Source organism: Leuresthes tenuis, unplaced genomic scaffold, assembly GCF_036924035.1.
Source record: "Leuresthes tenuis unplaced genomic scaffold, fLeuTen1.0.hap1 SCAF_15, whole genome shotgun sequence".
Taxonomy (NCBI): Eukaryota; Metazoa; Chordata; class Actinopteri; order Atheriniformes; family Atherinopsidae; genus Leuresthes; species Leuresthes tenuis.
This window is the reverse complement of record NW_027325369.1, coordinates 28,237,153-28,261,420: the sequence shown is the minus strand read 5'-3', so window position 1 is coordinate 28,261,420 and position 24,268 is coordinate 28,237,153. Positions and strand designations below refer to the sequence as shown.

The 24,268-nt window shown below is 40.0% G+C and overlaps 2 protein-coding genes across 2 annotated transcripts; both read right to left on the bottom strand.

Moving 5' to 3' along the window:
* Nucleotides 1–5,785: 5,785 nt before the first annotated feature.
* LOC140270416 (delayed-rectifier potassium channel regulatory subunit KCNS3-like) lies at nucleotides 5,786–7,156 on the bottom strand. Its single transcript, XM_072365557.1, has one exon. It carries the CDS (start codon nucleotides 7,082–7,084, stop codon nucleotides 5,786–5,788), a length of 1,299 nt encoding a protein of 432 aa, XP_072221658.1. The 5' UTR covers nucleotides 7,085–7,156.
* A 2,544-nt stretch (nucleotides 7,157–9,700) lies between these two features.
* Nucleotides 9,701–23,120, bottom strand: wdr35 (WD repeat domain 35). The gene is made up of 28 exons (XM_072365663.1): nucleotides 22,716–23,120; nucleotides 22,514–22,631; nucleotides 22,045–22,116; nucleotides 21,698–21,790; nucleotides 21,485–21,613; nucleotides 21,265–21,398; nucleotides 20,773–20,938; nucleotides 20,507–20,652; nucleotides 20,117–20,242; nucleotides 19,697–19,882; nucleotides 19,530–19,565; nucleotides 19,357–19,417; nucleotides 18,098–18,242; nucleotides 17,613–17,682; nucleotides 17,285–17,338; nucleotides 17,098–17,207; nucleotides 16,751–16,970; nucleotides 16,570–16,650; nucleotides 16,245–16,381; nucleotides 15,479–15,682; nucleotides 15,251–15,397; nucleotides 13,901–14,033; nucleotides 13,665–13,775; nucleotides 12,884–13,048; nucleotides 12,162–12,302; nucleotides 11,881–12,037; nucleotides 10,428–10,668; nucleotides 9,701–10,151 (listed from the first exon to the last, which is right to left on the bottom strand). The coding sequence occupies exons 1-28, from the start codon at nucleotides 22,737–22,739 to the stop codon at nucleotides 10,001–10,003; spliced, it is 3,558 nt and encodes a 1,185-aa protein (XP_072221764.1). The 5' UTR covers nucleotides 22,740–23,120; the 3' UTR covers nucleotides 9,701–10,000.
* Between the last annotated feature and the right edge of the window lie 1,148 nt (nucleotides 23,121–24,268).

Genomic DNA, 24,268 nt, shown 5'->3' with positions numbered 1-24,268 from the left:
TTTCTTAAATACTGTGTCTGCCATTGAATTTCAATTGAATGATTTATGATGACTTATTTGCAGGGCCGTGCAGAGACCTTTGGAGGGGCAGATGCTCAAAGTCAAAAGGGGGCACATGGAGCACGAATTAAAACCTGTCCTCCAGGATGACAGATACAGCAGATAAAGCATCACTTCTAAATTACTTTCAGCATTTCACAACAACATGCACAATTCTAAACCAATCATCAACATCTTGCATAATGTTGTTGCATAATAATAAACAGTGAACACAAAGCTTTTAATTCAGCCTTATCAGAACATGTCAACAACAAAATAACCACAGTCGGGGACGCAATCATTCAATTCTTAAAAATCTCCTGACATTTCAAAACATAAAGTTTAGATGAACAGGATTTGATGATAACTAGAAACAACCCACATATAAAATAATGTTTGGCTCAGTTATGGCACTGCACTCCATCATTCTACAGAGAGAAAGATTATTCATAAGTGGAAAACATTGAGGACAGCTGTCAATCTTCCCAGCAGTGGACATCCCAGCAAGTTCACTCCAAAGTCAAAAACCCAAGAGCTACATCTCAGACTCTACAGGCCTCAGTTAGCATGTTAAGTGTTAGAAAATTAGAAAAAGACTGAACAAGTATGGCTTGTTTGGAAGGGCTGCAATAGAAAGCCTCTTCTCTCTAAAAAGAACATGGCAGCACAGCTTAGGTTTGCAAAGCTGCATCTGAACAAAGCACAAGACTTCTGGAACCGTCATTCATCTGAAGCTGTATTTACTTTATTCTAAGAGCTGATAAGGACCAGAACACTTTTTTTATGATGGCTTCATGTGTAACACTGTAAAAGTGACGTTCTTTTTCACATACCTGTATATCAAAGATTTTATATATGTAATCCAGATCAGGCCATCTGAGAACAAGCTTGTAGAGACACTGTACAGAAAAGCTGACTCTGTGCTCTGAGACAATAGACAATAGCTGATAGCTCATTTTTCGATCAGTATCTATCACACTGGAGATCTATCATTATAATATGTCAGCAGAGTGATCTATGTATTTGTGAACCACATCCCTTAAAAAGATAGCTGTAAATAAATCCAAGCACGGGCACTTTCCATGAAATCCAACACTTATATTATGGGAGCTTTCAGCCTGCTGAGTCAGGTGACTGGCACTGAGACATTGTGTAATATGATTATTTTAAAGGAATCTGGCATTCAGAGATAACTACAGCTGAGAGCATGTGGTATAATTAACTGTGCTCCTTTGTGACTTTTTCCTTTTTATTAATCCAAAAATGAATGAACAAGAACAAAAGCTCAGAAAGACCCTGGCAGAATAAGACCCTGCTAACTCCTCTGATGCATGCACTCATAGCAGCCTCATATCTGAGAGTAACGATTTCTCCTGTGCCTCGCTTTCCTGTCACTATCATTGTGTCCTTGGGTGGAATTGATTTCCACGCTGAGGTGTGATTAAAACTCACTGTGAATCTAAGACAACACTGTTTTTCAGGTTTCAGTCACAGAGGGTGTTAGTTTCCCCTCCACTGTAAGGGACGCACTTCATGAATATGTCCTTCATTGTTGGTGATTGTGCACTTGCTGTGTTAACAGAGGAGCACATACCCAGAAGGATAATTAAAGGTCAAATGATTATTATCTAGTCAGAGAGAGAGCAGCAAAACAATAAAAAAAAGCTGAGATATTTAGGCAAAGTCTAGTTTGATAGCTACAAACCTCTGTGCAGCTGCAATGTAGCTGAGAAATGATGTGCACACCTGCATAAGGTTGATAGATGAATTTTTTTGGACGCTTTCAGTGACAAGTGGACAAATGCGATTACTCAAAAGATTATCCCGACTGTGCATGGAAGGACACTCACTGGCTGTATTAGCTCTGATTAGACCAGTCTGAAGCATATCTATGACAACAGCTGTAGCATTGCCATGTGAGAAAGATTTAAAATACAAAGACTGAGGCAATGAAATGAAATCTGAGCGCAATACTGTGCGACTTTAAATGTAAAGGGATAACGCAGGAGAGGAAAAGATGACTCCGCCTTTAAGTGCTCATTTAAACATTTATTTAGCCACTGAAGCCACAAGCTACTTAACAATTCTTGACAGCTGTCAGGTGTGCTATAAATGTGCTCAGCTGCCTGTGAGACAGGTCTGACTGCAGATCCTTACTGTGACAGCATCTTTGAGGCTGTGATTTCTATTTAGGTATATTTTTATTTTAGCTGATTACCTGATAGAAGGACACCCCTCTCAACAGACTGCAACAAAAAAAACATCAGAGGTGGCAGGATCAGTGGATAGTGGACAAACTGTTTAGTTAATTTTGAGCAAATAGAACATAAAAGCTTGGATGTCCACAGAGAAGAGCAGTGGTGATGTGGATGACGTTAGAATCCTTTTTGTGTGAAAAAAAAAAACCTTTACAACATCCAGCCAAGAAAAGAACACTCTCAATGAGGAAGACTTGTCCATATCCAACTCATACCTGAAGAGAAGCGTTCAAAGAGTTCACAACAAGAAGCAAATCAGAATCAGAACGATGGTAAAATAAATGATTGGAACAGCTCATGATTTGATGCAAGATCACTTGTAAAACACGTTGAGGTTGTGTGATGCCATTTAGTCATTTGCAGATGCTTTTATCTGGAGCAACTATGGTGTAGACACCTGCTGAACTGCAGGCTTTAACTGTGAAAGGCAACACAGATTGCTTGCTCACACGGCCACGGTATGACCATGTGCATAACACATAATACTGACAATGCTCCTGCTGCCACAGCTTAACCGGATTTTCTTCTTTGTTAAAATTCCACAAGTTACTTATTTATAATTTTGCTTTCATCAGTAATATTGAGTGTTTTTTTGTTTCACGCCAGCATTGCATTGACTAATGTCAGTGTCAACCTCAATACTACATTCCTATTGATTGGTTAGTCAAGGATGATGATCCTACTGAATTTCTGACAGTAGGAAATTTGTCCCTTGCTGTCTTTGGTCAAAAGAATGTTACAACAGTAGTCTTTAAACCTTTCCCATTGTCCAATGTAGGACCAAACATTTCAAGTTTGTGGTGAGGTAAGAAGAGAACAACTGGTTTCTTTCAACTTTTGTTGGAGAGATAGTCTGTTTTATTCTGTTTTTTATTCTGTTATGGTGCTGGATGGAGTGATTGGTTGGGTTGACCAATATCTCAGTTTTAAAGATTTAGATGAAGATGGTTTTCTTAATCCATGTGGATATCTATGAGAGACGTGCTGAGATTGGTGCAGAAACTGCAACAGGAACAGTTGGGTATAATCCACATAGCAATGACATCAGCAGCCATGTGAGCAGATGACCTGGCCCAAGAAGTTGGTGTACTGCAGAAAAAAGGGTTCCCAGTATCAAGCCTTGGGGTGCCTTGATAGAGAGGTGATGGGGTGCAGACATTGGGGTTCTTCCATCTACGAATTCCAATGGAAAATTACTGATGATGTGACAAAAGACAGACAGCAATACACTGTCTGTGCAAAGTCGGTGAAATAAAGCAAAGCTGATTGGATGACACATCACAGCATTAATGGACAAATTGGACAATGGCCCAAAGGAAACTGTGAAAGAAACCAAAAAACCTCTGTAAATAAAGAATATTCGGTAATCATAGCATCAATCACTTGATTTATACCTGTCAGAGCTGCTTTTCACTGCTGAAGACAATATTATAAAGGCTTGAATTATATCAATGGCTTTTAGAATTCAGGCTGTGACTCCCAATAGATAACTTTCAAGAATGAGTTAAATTTTCACATTTCTAAACCCTTCGTTCAATGTGGATGTGAATGTTCTAAAACAGCACATCAGGTCCATTTTCATTGCCTAACTGCAACTTAAATATGATTTGCTAAACGTCTAAAACAACAAATACTGCTGACTGTCCAATTATTTCTCGACCTAACTGCATCGGGATCAGTTGTCCATAGCGTTGGCATTGTTCGAAGGGCAGCTCGGACATTTTGTCCTTTTTCATTGATCAGCACTTTCTAAACTCTGGAAGGGAAAACACATACATATGGTTGATTAGGGTTACTGCAGCAAGAGAAAAGCAGCATTAAATCATAGAAAAATCCTTCCTCGCAGACAAACAACTAATGATTACAACACAAATGTTTCCAGGGTAGATTTATTGTCAGATTTGATCTTCTGTTCAGAGTGTTAATACACATCATGGGTGAATTACTGATTCAGCACCTTCTTGGGATTTTTATTAACTCAGGTCTTGGACTCATTGATTAGAAGCTCATTACACTGATGAGCCAGCAAACAACAAGGGGCTTCTCCACAGATTGAGCCATTAAAAGCATTTCACAACCAAACGCAACAGACACAAAACGACACACAGATCAATAGCAGCGCTGCAGCAGGACGGTGGGAAAGGAGACAGGCACTGACAAATACAGAGTGTTGTGTTATTGAGACATTTTTAAATCTATACTTACGTACATTAAAGTCTACTTTATGAACAATAAATAACTGTTAATTACATGGGTCATAGTTATCCTACTTTTTAAATAGCTTTTATCTTAAGTAACTGCCAAGTTAGGAAGACATAAAATGTAGGGTTCATTATCTTGCCTGAGGATACTTCAACATGTTGACTGAGAAGTTATCGAACCAGCAATTCTCCAATCTGAAGGTGATCACTCTGCCTCCTGAACGACAGCCGAACACTGAAATATGATTTTTATGCTTTATGTGTTTGGCAAAGTTAACCTCTGACTTCTGTATTTGACTCTACCCCTCCCTGTTGCAGGGATAAGGTGCTGCATCTTTTCTTCTGAGGGTCAAGTATTAGTGATCGTCTAGTCATCCAAATGGACCTGTGTCCCAATCTAAGGGATAGAAGATCATTACTCCTTGATTTCCAGGAGTAACAGGGCATTTTATACCTGTACAACAGATGGATTGGACCAAGGCTATATCACCGTTTTAAATATAAAACCTCTATTAATTCATTTACACTTCAAAACTCAACTCTGCTTTCAAGATTACTTCTAAATTCTTTGCATACTGTGAACAAACTTTGAAATTAGTACTTTTTTGTACCCGTAATCGAATTGTGAACCCAACAGTTTTAACTGAGTTTTGTGATACCTAAAGATTCACACACCTGATAATTACTGGCCAGGAGAAACATCTTTTTGTCGCAACTTGCGCAAAGAGGAAGCAAAAACAGAGTTTAAATTACATTAAAGGTCCTGTGTGTATCTTTTAGGTTTTAAGCTGATGGTAGTTTGCTATTTGTGGCACAGGATGTCACTATATCGTACACATTTGGCCTTCAACATAACTAAGAGCATCTGAAATAGTCAGAGCATCATCTTCAGTTTTAGGGTGCTCAGTAAAAGGAGAAAAGGGGATTTGGGATCAAACTCCTTTTTTGTGACTGAATGTTGGTATTGGCAGTGGTAGAACAAGCTCTAAAAAGATCACTACTAAGCACCTGACATTAAAAAAACACAGTCAAAAATAAGGTACAGGATTCCTTTTCTTTTTTTAAAGTAACCAGTAAAAGCGGGATGCTTATTATGAGTACGTCTGAGGAAATGAAACATTAATAAAAGCATGTTTTCAAATTCTAATTTTCATTAGAAAAATGACATAAAGTGCTAATAATAATACAGTTTAAGTAGCTAACTAGTAAACAGTATCTGTTCCAGTGTGTTACAGTCTAAATCTTAAACCCATCCGCTATGACTTTGTGCGTTTGGCAAGAGTTTGATCAGTTATTGTTCTGCTTGAGCTCTAAGCGTTTTTGCCTCTGGTGAAACTTGAAGAACTTGTTAAAGATGTTTGTGATGGGCAGGGCCACAATCAACAGCCCGCAGATGATGCACAGAGTTCCTATCAGTCGCCCAGCTAGAGTGACTGGGAACGTGTCCCCATAGCCCACTGTGGTCATGCTAATAGTGGCCCACCACCAGCCGATGGGGATCGTCTGCAGCTCTGACTCTACAGATTCTTTCTCGACAAAGTAGATGAGAGCAGAAAACAAGGACACGCCCAAAGAGAGGAAGAGCACCAGCTGCCCCATTTCACGGGAGCTGTGTCGCAGTGTGGCACCAAGAGAGCGAAGGCCAGCTGAGTGGCGAGCCAGCTTCAAAATACGAAACACTCGCATCAAACGCAAGATCTGAACCACTTTGCCGACATTCTCCAGGTCTGCATTATCATCATCTGTGTTCATTTTGTCGCAGATTAAAGTGATGTAGAAGGGCATTATTGATAACAAGTCAATAATATTAAGAGGACTGTACAAGAAGTTCTTGGCTGAGGGTGCAACTGCTAAACGGAGAACAAACTCTGCAGAGAAGAAGAGGACACAGAGGTTCTCAAAGAAAGCCAGCATGGGGTTCTCAATGTGCTTTTCATCAGAATCCACCTGATTGAATTCTGGCATGCTGTTCAAGCACATGGCTACGATGGAGACAACGACCACACTCATAGATGCCACAGCCAACACTTTGGCTGTGGTGGAGAAACCAGGATTCTCAAGCTGAATCCAAATATTTCTGCGGACATTTGCACACCAGGAGCCTTCAAACATTTCAAAGTTGTCCTCCAAAGCTGACAGCTCCTCGACAGAAGAGTCCAAGCTGCTGAGCTGCTGGTCATCACTACTCTGATCCAAGCCTGGCCCCTCAGCAAGCTCCATCAGTTCCAGGAATCTGTTGCTGCAGCACAAGTCCAGGTGACGCTCCTTGATGCCCCAGTACTCAATCTCCTGGAAAAAGGAGACGACGCACAAGCCATCCACCAAATGGATTTTCCCCGTCAGGTAAAAGTTGAGAACGTAACAAAAAAAACTAGGGCTGCGGTCAAAGTAGTACTCCATGTCAGAGGCACTGAAGTCGTCGCAGAGCTCCAGGATGGCTTCTTTGGAGCTGCAGCACATTAGACGACCGAGACGTGTCTGTGGGAATCGCTTCAGTACAGTTTGATCCATGCGTTGCCTGTATCCTCCAACATTGACATTAATGAAGCAATCATCAGGCTGATGAAGGATCTGGCCATACACCATGATGAAGCTGCTGTTTACCTTTCAGTTATACTCGCTGAAAATCTCAGAGGCTTCGCTACCTGCACACAAACAACATGTATCTTGCTCACCCCAGTTTCCTGTATGTCATTTGATCACATCGAGAAGCTTTACATCAGTTCCATGAAGTCTCAGGTTGCATCTGGGTTCCTGTGACACCTTGCAGTGAACAGTGTCAGCATTACTTACAGAGAAGTCTTTACTGACAAAGGAGACATTAAATATACATTTTCTTACATTCGCAGTACAGTTTCTTATCTTTTAGGCATTGTGTTGGTATATTGGAAGGTATATAACAGACAATTTTAGTTTTGGCTTATTATCCCACACTTCAACAACGAATGCAGAGCAGGTCAATGCTAACTCCTGTGTAGCTCTAACGTGCAGCACTGGCTTTTTGCATTACACCTGGTAGCATTTTAAACTCCAGTGAAAGACAAGGTCAGACTGGACATGTTTCTGCACCATTAACTGCTGCAGACTCATTAAGTTCATACCTTGTGCTCTGATTGATATCACTCTGCTTGAACATGATCTATAATCAAAAGTAAAACAATAACTCCTCCACAGAGAATGTTTCCTGACATTGAATGTCACAGACACTTAACAAGAGGGGAGCTGCTGCTTACCTGGCCATGTGTTGTTGTGTTGCGCGGCTCTGCTCAGTCCAGAGTGGAGGACAGTGCAGCATGCGGTGGAGTGAGAGGCGTCTGTGAGTCCTGCGCAGGTCGGGACGCAGTTTCTCACAGGCAGGCACATCCCCCTCTAACAGGCCGTTAGAACATGTTTAAACTTTAATGCATAATGTGTCATCAGTTAAGGATGCTGCAGTCTTACTAAGGTGTTCCTCACTGTATATATGTTTTGACATATATATCTCTTGATCTTCTTCTTTTGGGACTGATTGCTGTTTTTCATTTCATTTCACATTTTCAGTGACAATTGGCTTTGTTTGTGCTGTTTGTTGTCATTAAAGATCCGTTTGTGTTTACATATTTACACAAATCTATCTTTATCTACAACACAGCTGTCGTCAGATGCAAAAGACAATGAAAAAAAAACGGACCTCCAAAATCAACAAGGCAACGTTTCAGCTAACACATTTAAAAATTTAGCAGAAAGCAGACAATGCAAAAACAAAAGAGAAATCACAGAAGAACAAACAGAGAAGAGCAGCACGGATAAATATACGAGAAAACAGAAAATATAGGAACAAAAAGAAAAAGAAATTTGGAATTAAGCATTTCAGCAAAACCTGAAACAGAAAACAATAACGACTGTATGAGACGCAGGAAAAAACACGTCAGGAGTAAAAGAAAAAAAAACAAACAAACAAGAAAAACAGAACAAACAACATTTTCTGTTGTTTTCTGAAAGGTCTTTTAAACTTTTTGAAGTTTTCCCCCTTTTTTGGGGGGGGGGGTCATTTTCTCTAGCTCCGTCTACCTGTCTATATACAACATTATGTCACGGATGTTAAAAGATGTGATGTGCCTCTGATCGATTATAATGCTGTTCAGCGGCGCTACTGATTAATGTGTAAAAAAATTTAAAAAATCTGAAGCTAAAATTAAAGTGAAAAAAAGTACCCGTGAGCCTGTATGTGTTAATCAGAGCGTGATGGGGAAGTGGGGGAGTACACAGCCTGGGAGGATGTACAAGATCTAATCTAATCTACTAGAAGAAATATTTAAAAAGTCCTGGTGAGTGGAGATGTGCGTGTTGAAACATTTAGATATGGAGCATGGACTGTATGGTATGGAGAACTATTTTTAAGCATATACATGAGAGCAGTAAGTGCATCAACAGCAACTTGATGGTGGGATAGACTCATCAAATCTTGATGAAACTCTGTAACCCCTTATGGGAATTTAAAAGACAAAAACATCTGAGCAAAGACAGAATAATGGTTGCTTCATATAATCATTAACTAACACGTGAACACACGTGTTCAGAGAAGCTGCCGTGGAACACCTGAGGAATCATACAGCCTGAAGATCAGTCCATACCAGATTTAAAATCTCTGAAACGGGCTTCATAGATCTCAAACAACAAAAGAAACTTCATAGAGCGAAGGCTTCTAACAGAGCCTGTTCATTGATGTAATTTCTTAGCAGTAGATGGCAGAAGCTGACTGTAATGTGACATGAAAATGTGATACAACGCACAGTGAAGGAGCCACTTGGATACCCAGTGGTTTGACATTAAATTTAGCAACATTATTCTCTGAAACCACTGCCGTTTAAATTTTTAGCTGTGACTAAGGTTGATGTTCATTGTTTTCCAAACTTTCTTAATCCAGGACGACATAAAGAGCTAGAAGAAAAAAAAGATTGCTGCATCTCTATCTTCCACTGGCTGTTCATGCAGGCCGTTTTCCTACCTGTTATGGCTGCTGTCAGGTGATGTTCTCAGTAAACACTGCTGATAATGTGAGCATGCAAACCGACTTCTTCAGGAACCGGTCGTTAAAAATGGGGTGAATATTATGTTGAGTTTTCAGTATCACATACAACAGGTGACAGTGCAGCGAAAACAATAAAATAAGCAGACATTTCAGTGCCCTTAATCGTTACACTTTATTCAACCATTGACTTCAATGTAAAAATAGTTACAAAGTTGTTATAAATTTATTTACAATATTTAAGGTAAAAGCAATATGTTTATTTAATAAAGACAAACTATTTGAACACATTATATATATAAAAACCCAACATTTGAAGAACATTTAGCATGAAACAAGACAGCTGCTTCCACGAGTGAATCATTTTCTGTTCACGTGTTCTACAAATGAACTCATACATAAAGAATATATATGAAGAATATGTGGTAAAACGCTTTGAAACTTCCTTTTGTCTCTGAAATGATATCCTCCTGGGAAACTGGAGGGGTAGTGCTTCACATCACAGGACTGTGGCACAGCGGGCAGCAGTTATATTTACTGATCTCCTGCTCCACAGCGCAGTGTTTACACACACTGCACATCCAGAACTGGTACTCCTGGATCGGCAGACCCGTCACAATGCATGTGGGTAATTTTCCCTCCGCCCTGAAAATAAGAGAAAAAGCTGAAGTTTGAAAAGTCAATGAACTTTGAACTGGTTCAGATGGTCACACATGCAGTTTACAGAATATTTCATATATTTACAAGTGCTCCTGGTTCTTGTGCTCCATGCGGAGAGTTTATTACTTATTGAGTCATTTTCAAATCATCATATCTTCATTTTATTGTCACTTTTTGAAAAAATGACAGCAATATGAACCATCCACATTAAAAACACGTTCTTCACAAATGATTTGAAGTCAGTTTGATTTGGACTCTCACCCCTCTGTAGAGCTGCTCGGCTCCAACACGCGAGTGTCCTTTGGGGCGTGCTTGGTGAAGATCTCCAGGGCAAGATCCTCATAAAGTTGCCGTTGCTCAGGGCTCAGACTCTCCAGGGATTCCAGCTTGATAAAAGCCTTTGAGCATGTGCCGAAGGCCCGGTTGGCTCCGGAACAAATAGCGAGCAAAGAGTAGATCTCCACTGCTGGAATGACGTCCTCGTACTCGCGCAGGTGAAGAGCTTTAAGATGGAATAAGCAGGAGAAAGTTGGACTTGCCTTCTACTTGATCATGTCACAGCATGACGTAACGAAACTACAGTATCTATAGGCCCCACGTACAAGCTAATCCAGTTCTACACTGCTCATGTTTTACATAATAGGCCTGAAAAAACCTTCTCAATATTTATTCATCTGCAAGCCAGTCAAAACCCAGCTTACATGATAAGCAAACAAAACGCCACTCAGCTCAGCTCAGCTCAGCTCCGTGTCACCACCTTTAAAAACGACCAGGCACGACTTTAATGCTATCATCTTTTTGCCATTTCTGAGCCACAACAACACCAGAAAGTTGTCTAACAACGCCAGAAAGTACGAGTTTATGTTTTTTCACACATTTAGAAGTACATTTTAAAAGATCAGCAACAGAGGATTCATTACAGTTAGTTATAAACGTGGCGTCACAACAACACAACAAATAAAGCTGTCATGGCACAGATTCATTTTGGCTACTGGCTTATATATCGTGCTGATGTAATTGATGTGGTTTTCTCAAATGAACAATTTTTGCAACCCCTGTCTTTGTTAATTTGATTTATATGGCACTCTGTGCAGTGCCCTTGTCTTAAAAAGAAAGTCAGTTTAAAAAATGTGCACAGAGGCCGTGGCCTCGTGGAATAATCAGCAGCCACTCTTGTGAAATTCCTGTCCAAGTATGACCTCAAAATAAAAAATACTGGGCTGATTAACTTCTCTCTAACTATCACAAACATCGTGAGTGGCTTCAACTCAGCTCCTACCAGTTTACAGAGAATTAGCAGCATGAGACATGAAGTAACTTGTCCATTTATGCAGTTTATCAACTCTAGATGGCAGAAGAATCTCAGGGTTGTTGTTTCCACAGTGGTATGGAATCTGGCATCTGGTAGGAAGCGTGACCCTAATGACTCATGAGTGTTGTATCGAGCAGTTTCTATTTAGATGTGATACTGATGTGCTGTTGTTTACCAATATAAGTCATGGTGGTAGAGAACAGAGACCAAACAGGTTTAAAGTACATGAAGAAACTGCAGGGTGAAAAAATATGACCTGCTAATCGTTCTTATTGAAAACGACACAGTCTGAGAAACAGATTCAAATATGAAACGTTTGTTGTTTTCAACACACGTTTTGAGCTCTGAGCACGTATCAATATTATTGATGAATCTGGGTAAGTGTTCAGAGTTATTTGGTACCTGTGCGCATGGCGTTGTCCATGTAGCCTGCATACAGCTGCCTTTGAGCGAGCAGGAAGAAGTGATATGCCTCCGCTCCTCGCCAGGCGTTGTCCACGATGCGATTGTCTGAAGAGGCGGCATCTTCTTCGAGCAGGCCAGAAAGTGCAAATGTTGCCTAAGCACACAAAGTGATAGACAAGTGGAACAGCACACTAATTAACACTCTCATATCTCATAAATACTCCACAAAGAAATGAAACTGAATTGCTTGTAGTGTGCCCCACACTCCAGAACTTTACCTCAGACTTCTTTCCTTTGACTTTGCTCTGCTGGGATGTCTTCACCTGCTCGTGGTAATTTTCAACAAGCTGTGCTGCCAGCACATAGAGCTTCTTCACCCTCAGAGGTCGGCTCCTTTTCTTTGCTTCCTCATCAGCGATCTACAACCAACAGCCACAACCACACTGTTTATACCAGTCGCTGCTATTCTAATACTCTACAAAATTTTTTAGCAGTAATTAATATCAAGTAAACTGATTGAAATAAAATTAAAAAACTAATATAACTTAGTTAAAGATATGGATATGGATGAGGACCCTTTATTTTGCTCTTCCTGGCAGATTGAAGCACCTTTACTGTAGATCTCCTCACATCTGTCACATGGAGTTGTTTCACAGCTATTTCAAAACTACTGATTTTTAAAGGTCCAAAATAAAACCCTAAAAGCTACAGGGCGTTGTTTGAGCATATCTAGCAGCTCATTGATCTTATTTGACTGCAAACAACTGTTTGCAGTTTCCAAAACATGATAAATTTACCTCCAGTAAATATAATAAACTCGTAATTACACAATTCACATTATGGGACAGATAAAATGAACAACACAATATAATAGGGGAACATATTCCAGTTATGAGCAGATTGTTTACTTCAATTCACACTGTAGTTGTATATCTCTGGAATAAACATTTTAATCAGACAGTAAAAAGTTTTGACAACACTAATAAAAACAGAAACCTACCTTAAACATGAGTTTGGCAGCATCAAGAAAGTGGTGGGCTTTCCTATACAGTTCAACTGCCTCCAAAGTTTTATTCTTCTCGAGAAGATGCGAGGCATATTTGGAAAGAAGAGATTTAATCTCCTTCATGTTGAGGGTTGTTGCCAGTTCCACTGCTTTGTTCCACTGAGGAAAAAAACAAACCTTTGCTTTAATTTCAAACTGATAATAACCAGAGAGATTGTCACAATAAACAGCATTTACTTGCTCCCATGCAAATCTGTTTTTAACTAAAAATAAAACAAACCTAACTAAAAAACATTGATTCACAGCTGGCACACAACAGCTGGATAACAGCAGACACTCTAGTTTTGAATAATCTAGAGCCAATTGTTGAGAACCTGTTTATTTTGTTGTCAGAAACTGCAGCATTAACGCAGCAGGAGAAAGTTCTCAGAGAAGGAAACTGGGGCTGCTAAAGACATTAATTACAGCTAAAAGATTAACATAATCTAAACTAAAGACAGCTGTGGCTAAACATAGAACCACTGCAGCCCAATTTAGTTGTCTAACAAAAGCTTTTCTCTCTTTGAGTCCGTTTCGAACATTTAAACATTTAAATTTGACCCCAAAAAATTGGAAGATCAGTTTGGGAGCAGCATTCACACTTGAGAGTTAAATATCACTCAGGCAGAGGGTGGGAGTGGGAGGACAGCAGGTGCCAGGTCGGCTGGTGCACTCCGAGAATCACTGAGTGTCACTCAGAAACTCAGGCGCCGCAGGTTTTCTGTCCGTCTCTCACCTGGTTCAGATGGACACACGTGTCGACGGCAGCTTTGGGCTGGTTGCACTTAAGGTAGGCGTTCACAGCTTGTTCACACATACCCACAGTGGCAAACATTTGTCCAATTTCCTGCGACATACACAGAGAATGTCAGTGAATAAGATGCTGCAGAATTTATGGGTACAAATAGTCTTAATGTCTATAAAGCCCAGAACAACCTGCGCAGGTTGTTGGGACATGAATGTGTGGCTCACCGGTAACAATTTATGATTCTCTGGCAGATCTGTGGTCAAACTCTCAAGGCCATCATAGTCCTCCAGCATGTAGTAACATTCTGCCAGTCTCTCCTGGTTACGACCCTCAAGGTAGAACTTTACTGCGTTGGCCCTTTAAAGGAAGAAACATTTAAAAGTTTGATCTTAAAGAACTCTTTTACCCGTCTTTGTGGCTAGTACAACAATCACATTCCCTGTAAGGAGACAGTTATTTACTCATCCCAGCAGTGAGGATTAATCTATAAAAATGTTCTCCATAAAGATTCATTAAAAACAGGTTTTTCTGAGAGAAATATCTATTTACATAAACACTCCTACTGCTGTGACTTAATTTCATAAGTGACCCTTACAATGCTTCTACAACTTCAGTCCACTTCTGCCTAATTGGAATCACTGGAACTTCTTAAAAAGGAACTACAACTCTGTCTTTATAAAGTATCACAGCTGATACAAGAAATCAAAGTGTTCAAAATTCACAGCAGCCTCCATGATTCTGAAGACTGGAAACACCAAAAGACTGCTTAGATTCGGTTGCAAAACGGAAGAATCTGGGACAAAACACCTTGATCAGACAGGTAACCAACAAGCTAGCATTCAGTATGACTGAGACCCAGAGTTCCTATATGGAAAACCATCAGTGTGGTAGTCCACCGACCACGTCCAGAGTGATCAGGCAGAAGTTGTCACATTACAACTAGAAAACAGAAATTTATCCTTGAGATCCTCTGATGAATAAAGACAGAGCAGTCTGACCACAAAAAAGGCATGTGTTGGAGTCACAGCTTCTGAGTGAAAGCTTTTTGTTCAGTGAAGGGCGAAGGTTTCTAAGCATGTTGCCAAGGAAACAAAGGAGTGGATTTAAAAACACTGAAGAGAGAACATATCAAACTTCTAAGATTATTCCCAAGTAAACTTGAAGCTGCTGATTCTGCCAGATGTGCTTTACCTGAATACTAAGTGAAGTATTGTCGGTGTATGTTACATGTTTTTAGCTTTGATGTTGTGGAGAATTGCTCAAAGACTGATGAGAAAAAATAATTAAAATCAATTTCAAGACATTTAAAGGGTGTGAAAGGTGAGGGGCAGATGAAAACCTAAGCCTCCTTCAAAATACACACAAGAGTAATTCAGGAAATTCAAGTATCAAATCGTAAAAAGTACTACATCACGTGCTGTAATGTTGCAAAGAGCACATGGAGGAACATTTTCCAAAAACTGACATACTTAGTACAACAAGTTTAAAGTAAATATCTAAAATAAGGAAATACATTTACACTCATAAATATACTCTGTACAACAAGAGAAAGAATATGTAAAAAAATGAAATACCACTTCTGTCTATCAGCAAAGTAATCTCCATTTGCATTGTACGCCTGTTCGAGCAGAGCATCATCACAGTCCCCAGAGCCACTTTTGAGCAGTATCAGCACTTTGAACCAGTCTCCCAGCTTGATCTTGAGGTTGATGGCTAGGTCCCTACACAGACAGACATGTCAGTTTTCCACGATCAAAACTAATCAAAAGCATACGTGATCTGCATAATTCAGCTTGATGTACCTGCGATCCATATCCAGGTACATTCGGTCTGCCTCGTCAAACCTGCCGAAGTAGGCTGCTACCTCGGCTTCTTTCATGGGCTCACTCTGCAGGTTGCCCAGGCGCTTGACAAACTCAATGCCCTGGTAGTCTTTACAGCGGACGAAGGCCTGTTCAGCTGTCTTCAGATCCAGTTTCTGGAGGGCTGCTTCTGCCAGCAAACGCCTGAAGGGTTCAGAAAGGAAAGACATCGACAGATAGAGTTTAAAAATGGTCGTAATGGTTACATAGCATGAAGTGATCCTGCTAGAACTGACACCAAACCAGAGAACACACAAATGCAACAGTGATCAAATAAATCTTTATTCCTTGATCACTACCCTCCTACACCAATATATTCCCTCATATTCTCATATGGAAAGAAAGAGCCTCCGCTAGTTGTTTCTCATAAGTTCAAAATACCATTTTAAAATTTAGCATTTAATCTCTTTTTTAGCAGAATCTATGAAAAATCCACATTTTTTTTATCCTAGTGTGATATATACCAGGATCTCCACATAGGCAGTAACATTTATTTGTATCTATATGTGGCACCCGAAAAGTAATTCCTGCTAACAGCAACACAACTGAGGAACAAAGGGATCTGCATGTGCAGCCTGAGTTACGAAGACTTTAGACACTAACTTTATCTAAAGAAGTTATGAGGAAAAATTCATCTTTTTAAGAACAAAAACTGTCCTCGCAGACACTAAATTGTAAACATTGCAACAAAATATGTGGCACTTACCAGAGTCTTGGGTGAGGATTGTCTTCAATGAACTGTGAAGCATCTTCAATTCCCACTTTTTCGATCAGTGCACGACTGTCTCTCAGGGAGCGGATTTCAAAGTTTATGAGGTTGTCTTTGTTCGGCTTCTCTGGGTCCTGTAAGGAAACATCATTTCATATGTCATTACGTTTTATTACTTTTTGGGATGAGCTTATCTTCCTGTCTGTTTACACTGCAAAGCCATAAACTAGCAATTTGCAATCAGCCGTTAAATGTTAACAACAGTAACTAGTCACAAGTTTGTGTTTCAGGACAATCAAGAGCCTATTGTTTCAAAAATTACCTTCATGATTTCATCAAGCAAGACAGATTTGATTTCCAGGTCTTCAAAGTTGCATATGTATCCAGAAGTTTGGATCGGTTCCTGTTTTTAAAGAGTAATTAGTAATAATATGGCAGAGCAGTGGAAGTTTGAGTTGAAAATTAGATCCTTTGGTTTTGTTTTAACCAACTTGTAGAATCACCTCTGGGTCTAGGTTCCTAAAGACGTACATCCTGGTCTTTTCCATCATGGCAAACAGATCAGGGTTATCATTCGCCCACTTCATGTCCCAAACATCTTTGCGCTCAAACTTGGACGGATCTCCGGCAGGTGCCTGGTCACCCGTGCCATCATCTACTATGGAACGCACTTCCAAGTTCAACAACGTCAGCACACCAGAGATGTCGATTATGGCCAGACGACTAAAGAAGATAATGATTCGTGGCAAATTAGCTTATAGGTTCCAAAACTCAACAAGTGTGTGAGCTATCAGAGGATATCTGACCATTATCTCCATCTGTAACACTGAAAAGACCAAACAATGCATACCTGGAGTTGCAGTTCAGAGACATGTAATAGGCTCGGCTGTTCAAAGTGTATTTCTGGATGAGAGCAACATTTGGAAGGCTGTATCTGTGGATGGTGCCAGACTCACGACCCTGTGAGGACACTTTTATCACAATCTTATTTCATTGTTTAATTTCAAATTCTTCGTTAAAAACAGGAAGGTACATACCACCACTAGGGTTTTATCTGTTGCTGTAACACAACAGATGGGATCGCGAGTTGCCTGATATAAAAAAAACAAAAAAACACACATAAGTCCATTATAATTCATTTGCTTCATGGTGAACTCTGTTTTTGTGTCGTCCTTGGTATAAACTGTTAACTAATATTCTCCCCAATCCTGTTATCTATGCTTTATTTGTTAAAAATTTTATTTTAAGTGTCATTTAATGTTATTTTACTTTTGTGAATTAGAAATGCCTCAGAAGTGTCTCCTCGGTCTGTTTTTCTTGTGTTTAAAAGTCTTTGCACAAGAGATAAAAGAAGAATTTCCTTACTGGGAGATTTTTCTCAAAATTTTGACCACCATCATTGGCTCCAGATGGACTGCTGTCAATGTGATAGACCCTAGAGGGACAGGAAGTGGGAACACATTAGAAAGCAGACAGACAGACAAACAGCTGCCCACTCCCCTGTCACGACTTGTGGTACAGGTGCGAGGACAGTCCTGGCAGAACATCAGACCATGCCCAGCCTGTCTGGAACCTCTGTGGCACTTCACTCAGATGAATGAGTCCTTTTCATTGCAATGTCAGGACCAACACTTCACACTGTAACGGTGAGCCAGGACAGCCGAGGTTTCACCTACTGACTCACAAAATCTCGCACTGTGGTGCTCCTGCCTTCCTGTAAGTCCTGAAGTGGACTTTCTGTAATAATCTTCCTCCAATCCACAACCTGCTTGTGCAGTCTTCATGCCATCCAGGTTAGATGAAGTTCAAGACAACTGTAAATGTCAATATGTATATATTAGGAGACTCACCTCTCCCTCCCCCCTTTCTTTGTTCTGGTCACTTGGTTGATCTCCAGAGCCGTCAGTTTCTTTGCCACTCTGTACTGCCATATGTAAAAAGCTTCCTTGGATGCAGCAATGACATGTGTCTTCGTCATGGTAACAAACAGTGGCTCTAAGCAAAAAAAGTGTCAAATTAATACAAAATAAAACTCAGTATGGAGTGTAAATAGTTGTCTGCTACTAAAAATTGATTAAGGATATGTGCCTGCTTAAAATAATTTTGATGATTAAGAGTATAATTGGCTGTGGGACTCAAATTTCAATATTAGAGGACTGCTTTAAGACAAATGTGTAAAGGTTTTTGTTTGAGTTTAGGTAGTGACAGCTCCATCTGGCCATGCAAGCGAGGGGAACTGAGTTACTGACCAAAATATGTCAGACGCCAAAATGCTGTGGATTGTGTTAGAAAAGATTCAACTTTGAACTTTCTCTCTGGGAGATCACGAAAAATTCAATGCACAGATGTTGTCTTTCAGTTACTTGAAAATAGATTTTCTCAGATGATTTAAACCAGAATTTCATGAGTTAAAATGGGCTGATTTTCAAACACAACTTCTGTCTAGTTGAGCGTATACATGCTGGAATGCTTCAACTCTCAACTGCATTATCTGGGTGAGATTAAGACTGCAGTTTATTAAGATTTGTATGTCACTCTTAAAATTTTGCAGATCTGTTCTGTGACTTCAAACTAGACACAATCATTTCAGAGTGGGCAGAGCGGACTAACTCATATGTAAATGTCCCGAGAGGAAAATGCAGTGTGTTCCCAGACTTTGCCCAGTCTGACATCGACTCATTGTGTGGCCACAAATGTAGACTTCTCCAAACAATGCATTTTCTTACTGTTATTCAAGTGGAGCCTTCTAAATTCATCCAGAAACCTGAGTCTTCCAACCTTAACCTTTCCTGGAAGCAGCTCAGTGCTGAGTATCTATGAAACGTAAAAACACCCAGTGCTCTCTGCTAAAGGAAACTGATGAAGTAACTGTGACAAGAGGCAGGATGCCAACTCTTATGTCTCTGTACACAGTGTGATCACTCACACTGTCTTGAAGAGTTTCACCAACCTTGTGCCAAATCAAGGCTTTGATAACTCCAGTGCTACACAAGATTTTCACATTCACTTTTATATGCACACAAGCTTGAAGGCTTACTATGATACAAGAACAATCACATTAATGTCTTAACTAGAAACTGTACATCCACCAATTCTATATGAAACTCACCAATGTTGATGTACTTTGAGTCCAGTGGAGTTCCAATGGAGTTGCACAGAATCAGGACGTACTGAAAAACACACAACAGAGTAACTTTATTCCACAAGTCAGTGTCTGCACAATATATCAAGACATGTAACCCTGTTTGATGTTTGTTCGTGAGGTTTTGAATTCAACATTACCTTCGCTGGACTCCCAGATTCTAGCCCAGCATCCTCCTTTGAGATGACAAGTTAGTAAAAAATAAGACAAAAAATAACACATTTGTTATCCTATCTTTATCTTTATCTTTTGTTATCCTTCTCTGACATCAGTCTCAAAAGCATACAGATCCTGTTTTATTTTGTACCTGAGGTTGGGTTTCATCTGCCTTGCTGGCCAGGATGCAAAAGTCTCCAGAGGTAGTAATAGACATCAAGCTCTTGACATATTTGACAAACTTCTCATTGTTTTTGGTGTCCCAGAACACAACGCAGTACTCCTGCCGCTCTGGCTTTGTGTAGGCGTACACCACTGTGCTGCAGCAGTAGCCCCACTGTTGAGACACATGAAAATGCTGGTGACACAAGGCTCTCAGTCATATATGCATTGTCTTTAACACTGTAACTGTAACAGATGGAGCTGATAACTGCTCTGAAGAAAGCTGCACATTTGGCACTGGACATCATGTTATAGCAACAAGAATTTGTTCATGAAAGTAAATTCTTTCCCTGAAACCTTCTCAGCAGACATAGAGAGTTTCTTGGACAGTGTGAATGACAGTATTTACCTTATAATCTGGTCTTATGTTGGCAAAGTAGATGTAGGAGTCTACAGCCAGGCCGATTCGCAGCCCTCCTCCCTCCCAGCCAACCCCTGACATCTGCTTCCCCGGTACTTTGAGAGTTCTTAGATGCTGTGTGGACACAGAGAGTAAATAATGCTGTAAACTTTCACATTTTTACCATCCCTTAGCATTCTTAGAGCCAAACTGGAGTTACTGTGGGAACTAAGTGTATGAGGCTCGATAGACATCACTCAGGTAGTAAGTTCAAGCCCACAACCACTCAGTCATGATGACTTTTGGTAATTATATTTGGTAATATTTTTAGTTTTTACATTAACTTGGACTCTGAGAGTTATGGAAAAAAAATCAATACACAAACGTAAGAAATGTCACCTCTCCAAAGGGTGTGTAGAATTGAACCACATTGAATTCTTTCTCTTTATTTGAGGCTCTGAGGGAACCAGCCACCGCCAGCACACTGCCACAGTGGTTCCACTGGATGCTGACCACGTTCATCAAAGTGTCGATACACACCGGTTCTGCAAATAAAGGCAGAAACATCGAGCTGCAGTGTCAGCAAACATCCTATTTCAGCTTAAATATGAAAGCACAATAAGATCCTTGACTTACAGCTGAGTAAAGTAAGTGTGTATGCTTACTTTCATCATTCTCATAACGCATGATCTGGCATCTTCCATTGTCGTAACATATGGCAAGACACGGACAGTCTGGTTCAACATAACCCCTGGTTCCTGCATACCAGTGGATTCCAGATATACTGACGGCTCCATTCGCCGTCGTGAGACAGCTGATGGTCATTTTCATCTGAAACGTCACACAAATTATTCTATGGTGGGTAACATTGAAAAGCATGAGTTCAGAAGAAATAAATCAGCTGTGAATCTACAAAGCCAGTAATATTTTAATCCTACTCAGGTAGTGAGTCCAATATATAAAAAAAAGGAGACTGTCTCGAGCGTCCTGAATGTTCATAAAAAAAAAAAAAATCAACTAAACTTCAGTGTCACAGCTTACTCACGTTGTTGTGTATTGCACCATGTGCTTGGGTGGATGATAACAGCATAGTATGAGTCAGGAAGCCATGCAGCACAACACAGCAACACGCCACAGCATTAAGCTTAAACACTCACTATGAAGTTTCCTTGATTGTCATAGATGTGTACTTCCCCATTGGCCATCCCAAAGAGGAGGATCCTACTGTCAGGTGACCATGCCACATGAGCAAGCTGACTTCCCTTCAGCTCCTTTCCCCAGATCCGGTTTCCTAAAGAAAACACGAGTTCAAAATAATCCTTGAAAAGGGAGCTTTTCTGATCTGATGCTATGTATTGATTTTCTATGTAATCATACCATCTACAGATCCCACAATGACCGCTCCATCCTCGTACACAATGCAGATCTTTTGACCATCAGCATTCCAGCTCATGCTCCTCACCACTGACTTGTTTCTGTTATTGATCATCTCTTCGTACCACGCACCTCAGGAGGGGACAAAGAGAGACAGCTAAACACGACAAGCTCATTACAAATCAACCCGTATTTTAGGTTGACTGCAGTTCTCACCTTTGTAAAGCATCCACACAATGATGAGTCCGGTTTCATCACTGGTCGTCAGCTTCTCATACTGCTCATTCCATGTCACCACTTGCACTGCACCTGCATATGGTTGAATGATAAAAATTGAGATCGTGTTACCAGGACTACCAAGCTGAAGTTTGTGGCTGCTCCGTCTGTGTTGGGTGTACAGTCTGACTTTTAAACCAACAAACAGCATGGCGTCAACAATTATTTTTAGGCAACAATAGGCTGACAATTAAGAGCAAAAGCAGGCTGATTGTAGTGCACTGTCTGAACTGTCTTTCTATTTGTTGTTTAACCCTACAACAACAAGAGGCCTGACAAAGACTCACCAATGTGCCCCTCCAGAGTCTGGTTCATGGACAGGTTACTGGGTGCAGCAAGACCTTTCAGTTTGGCATCATCTGTAGACAAAGAACAGCAATTTTGTTTTCAACATCCATCATTCACTAATGTTTAGCAATTACACAACAATGACAAATCTGTACAGCAAATACAGTGGTACCACTTCGACTTACAGTGACTGCACTTAGAGGAACCAAAGCTGAGCCAAAAAACAGATTAAAAAGATTTCCTTCAAACTGCAAAAGCCATAGTTTTAAAAGCCTTAAAATCTAAATAACATGCATGTTATATAACGAACTGTAACAAAGACACTTTGATATATACAGTAGCTGAACATATAGGACATTTATCAACACAACCATCATTTTTAAGTATAAGTATTTTAAACTGATGGTTTTATCATCAAAGCCCCTCAAAAAGCAGGTAAAACAGGAGGTGGCTCCCAGCTCAACTTACCTGTTTGAGTTTCAAGCTTGAGCACTTTCAGGAGAGCGTCATCTCCTCCACAGGCAATGAAGCCCTGGTCTTTGTTCCAGGAGACACACTTAAGGTTGATATTGTTGGGAATAGCAATCTAAAAGACACGGAAAATGATAGCCATGTTGTTAACCAACACTTTGATTTTATTGACATATTAATCGGTGGTTATACTGCTCACCTTCTTGCTGAGATAAATGAACATGGTGGTGCTTATAACAGATCTGTCAGTCCAAGATTAACGGCTTACCGCGTAATTATCCTAATTAACTCTTGATTACAAAACGCAAACACTGGTTATGAATCTAAGCCGTTAAAACAAGGAAATATTGCCGACGTACATCACGAGGCCTGGATATGAATGTTGCCGTTTACGTTAGCCTGGACCGTTAGCTTAGCTTTTTTGGCTTTAACTATCGATACGAAGCCAAACCCGCTGATAATGTCATAGATTCACATACTCAATATCTGACTTCCGTTCAAAAATATTAGCTACAGCATTGCAAAACTGTTTAAATACAACGTTTCACTCCTTGAGTTGTTAGGCTAAAGTACTTAGAGGTTGCAGCTTCCCTCCGTCTCCCGTGGTAACCATATACCGGAAGTGTTGAGAGCAAGCTCCCCTGGTTGTTGTAGTTTTTTCTTGTAAACTCCAACAGTCGGAATTATTTTTGTGAATAGAGTTGTTAATTAAGTTTTTATTCAGGACTCCTGTTTTTGAGAAGAACGAGCACACATTTTATTTTACTATAACTATATTTTATTCAATACACAAAAGTTGGCACACACAAATAATCAGTTTGTGATCTCAAGATAATGGCTTATAAATAAATAATTGCAGACAAGGCTGCTCTCGACTTTCAAGGTGCACTGTTTGTTCTTTCATTTTTCATTTTTGAGGAGACTGGACGGATGGAGGACAAAAGAAGAAGTGTAAGACCTAAAAAACTTTCAACAGCAGATGAACAATATGTGAAAGTGATGTCATTATGAAAAATTACCTGAGAGATACATCTAGACCTTCAGTTGATCCATTTACTGTTGGCCCAAGCCTCATCAGAAATGGTCTCCATGGAAGGGTGGCTGTCAAGAAGCCATTCTTAAGGAAGGGAAACAGGGAGAAAAGGCTGAGCTATGCCAAATGACACAAGAAGTGGACTGAAAATCTGTGGCAACAGGTCTTATGGAGGGATGAATCCTCCCCAGAGCCCGGACCTCAATATTATTGAAGCAGTGTGGGATCATCTTGACAGAGAAGGGAACAGCCTGGAGAACTATTCCTTAAGAATACTTGACAAGAAATCTTGTCGAAGTGGATTCAGGTTGTGTTGAAGAATAAAGGATGCTCAGACCAAATGCTGACTTTCAAGCTTGTTAGATTTGTTCAAATCAAGTTTTTATCTTATATACCATATAACCGTTGCTTTCACGTGTCAATAAATCTCTGCACCCATCCTGCTTTCAGGGACTATATAAAGAAATGACAGCTGTCTCAAAATACCCTAAGGCTCCCTGTATAGTTAACTAACCTGTTTGGAAGCCTAAAAAAAATCCTTAGTAAACTAATTCGTAAAAAAATGTTTCAATTGAAAGTTACACTTTATCGTCAGTCTACTGACGTCTTCTCAGATGAAAACATTTAAGAAAATATTCAGATATTATGTGGACCATCATTTCAATAATTTTATTAAGTTGTGTGCTAATTCATACCACAAACAGACAATTCAATAGATA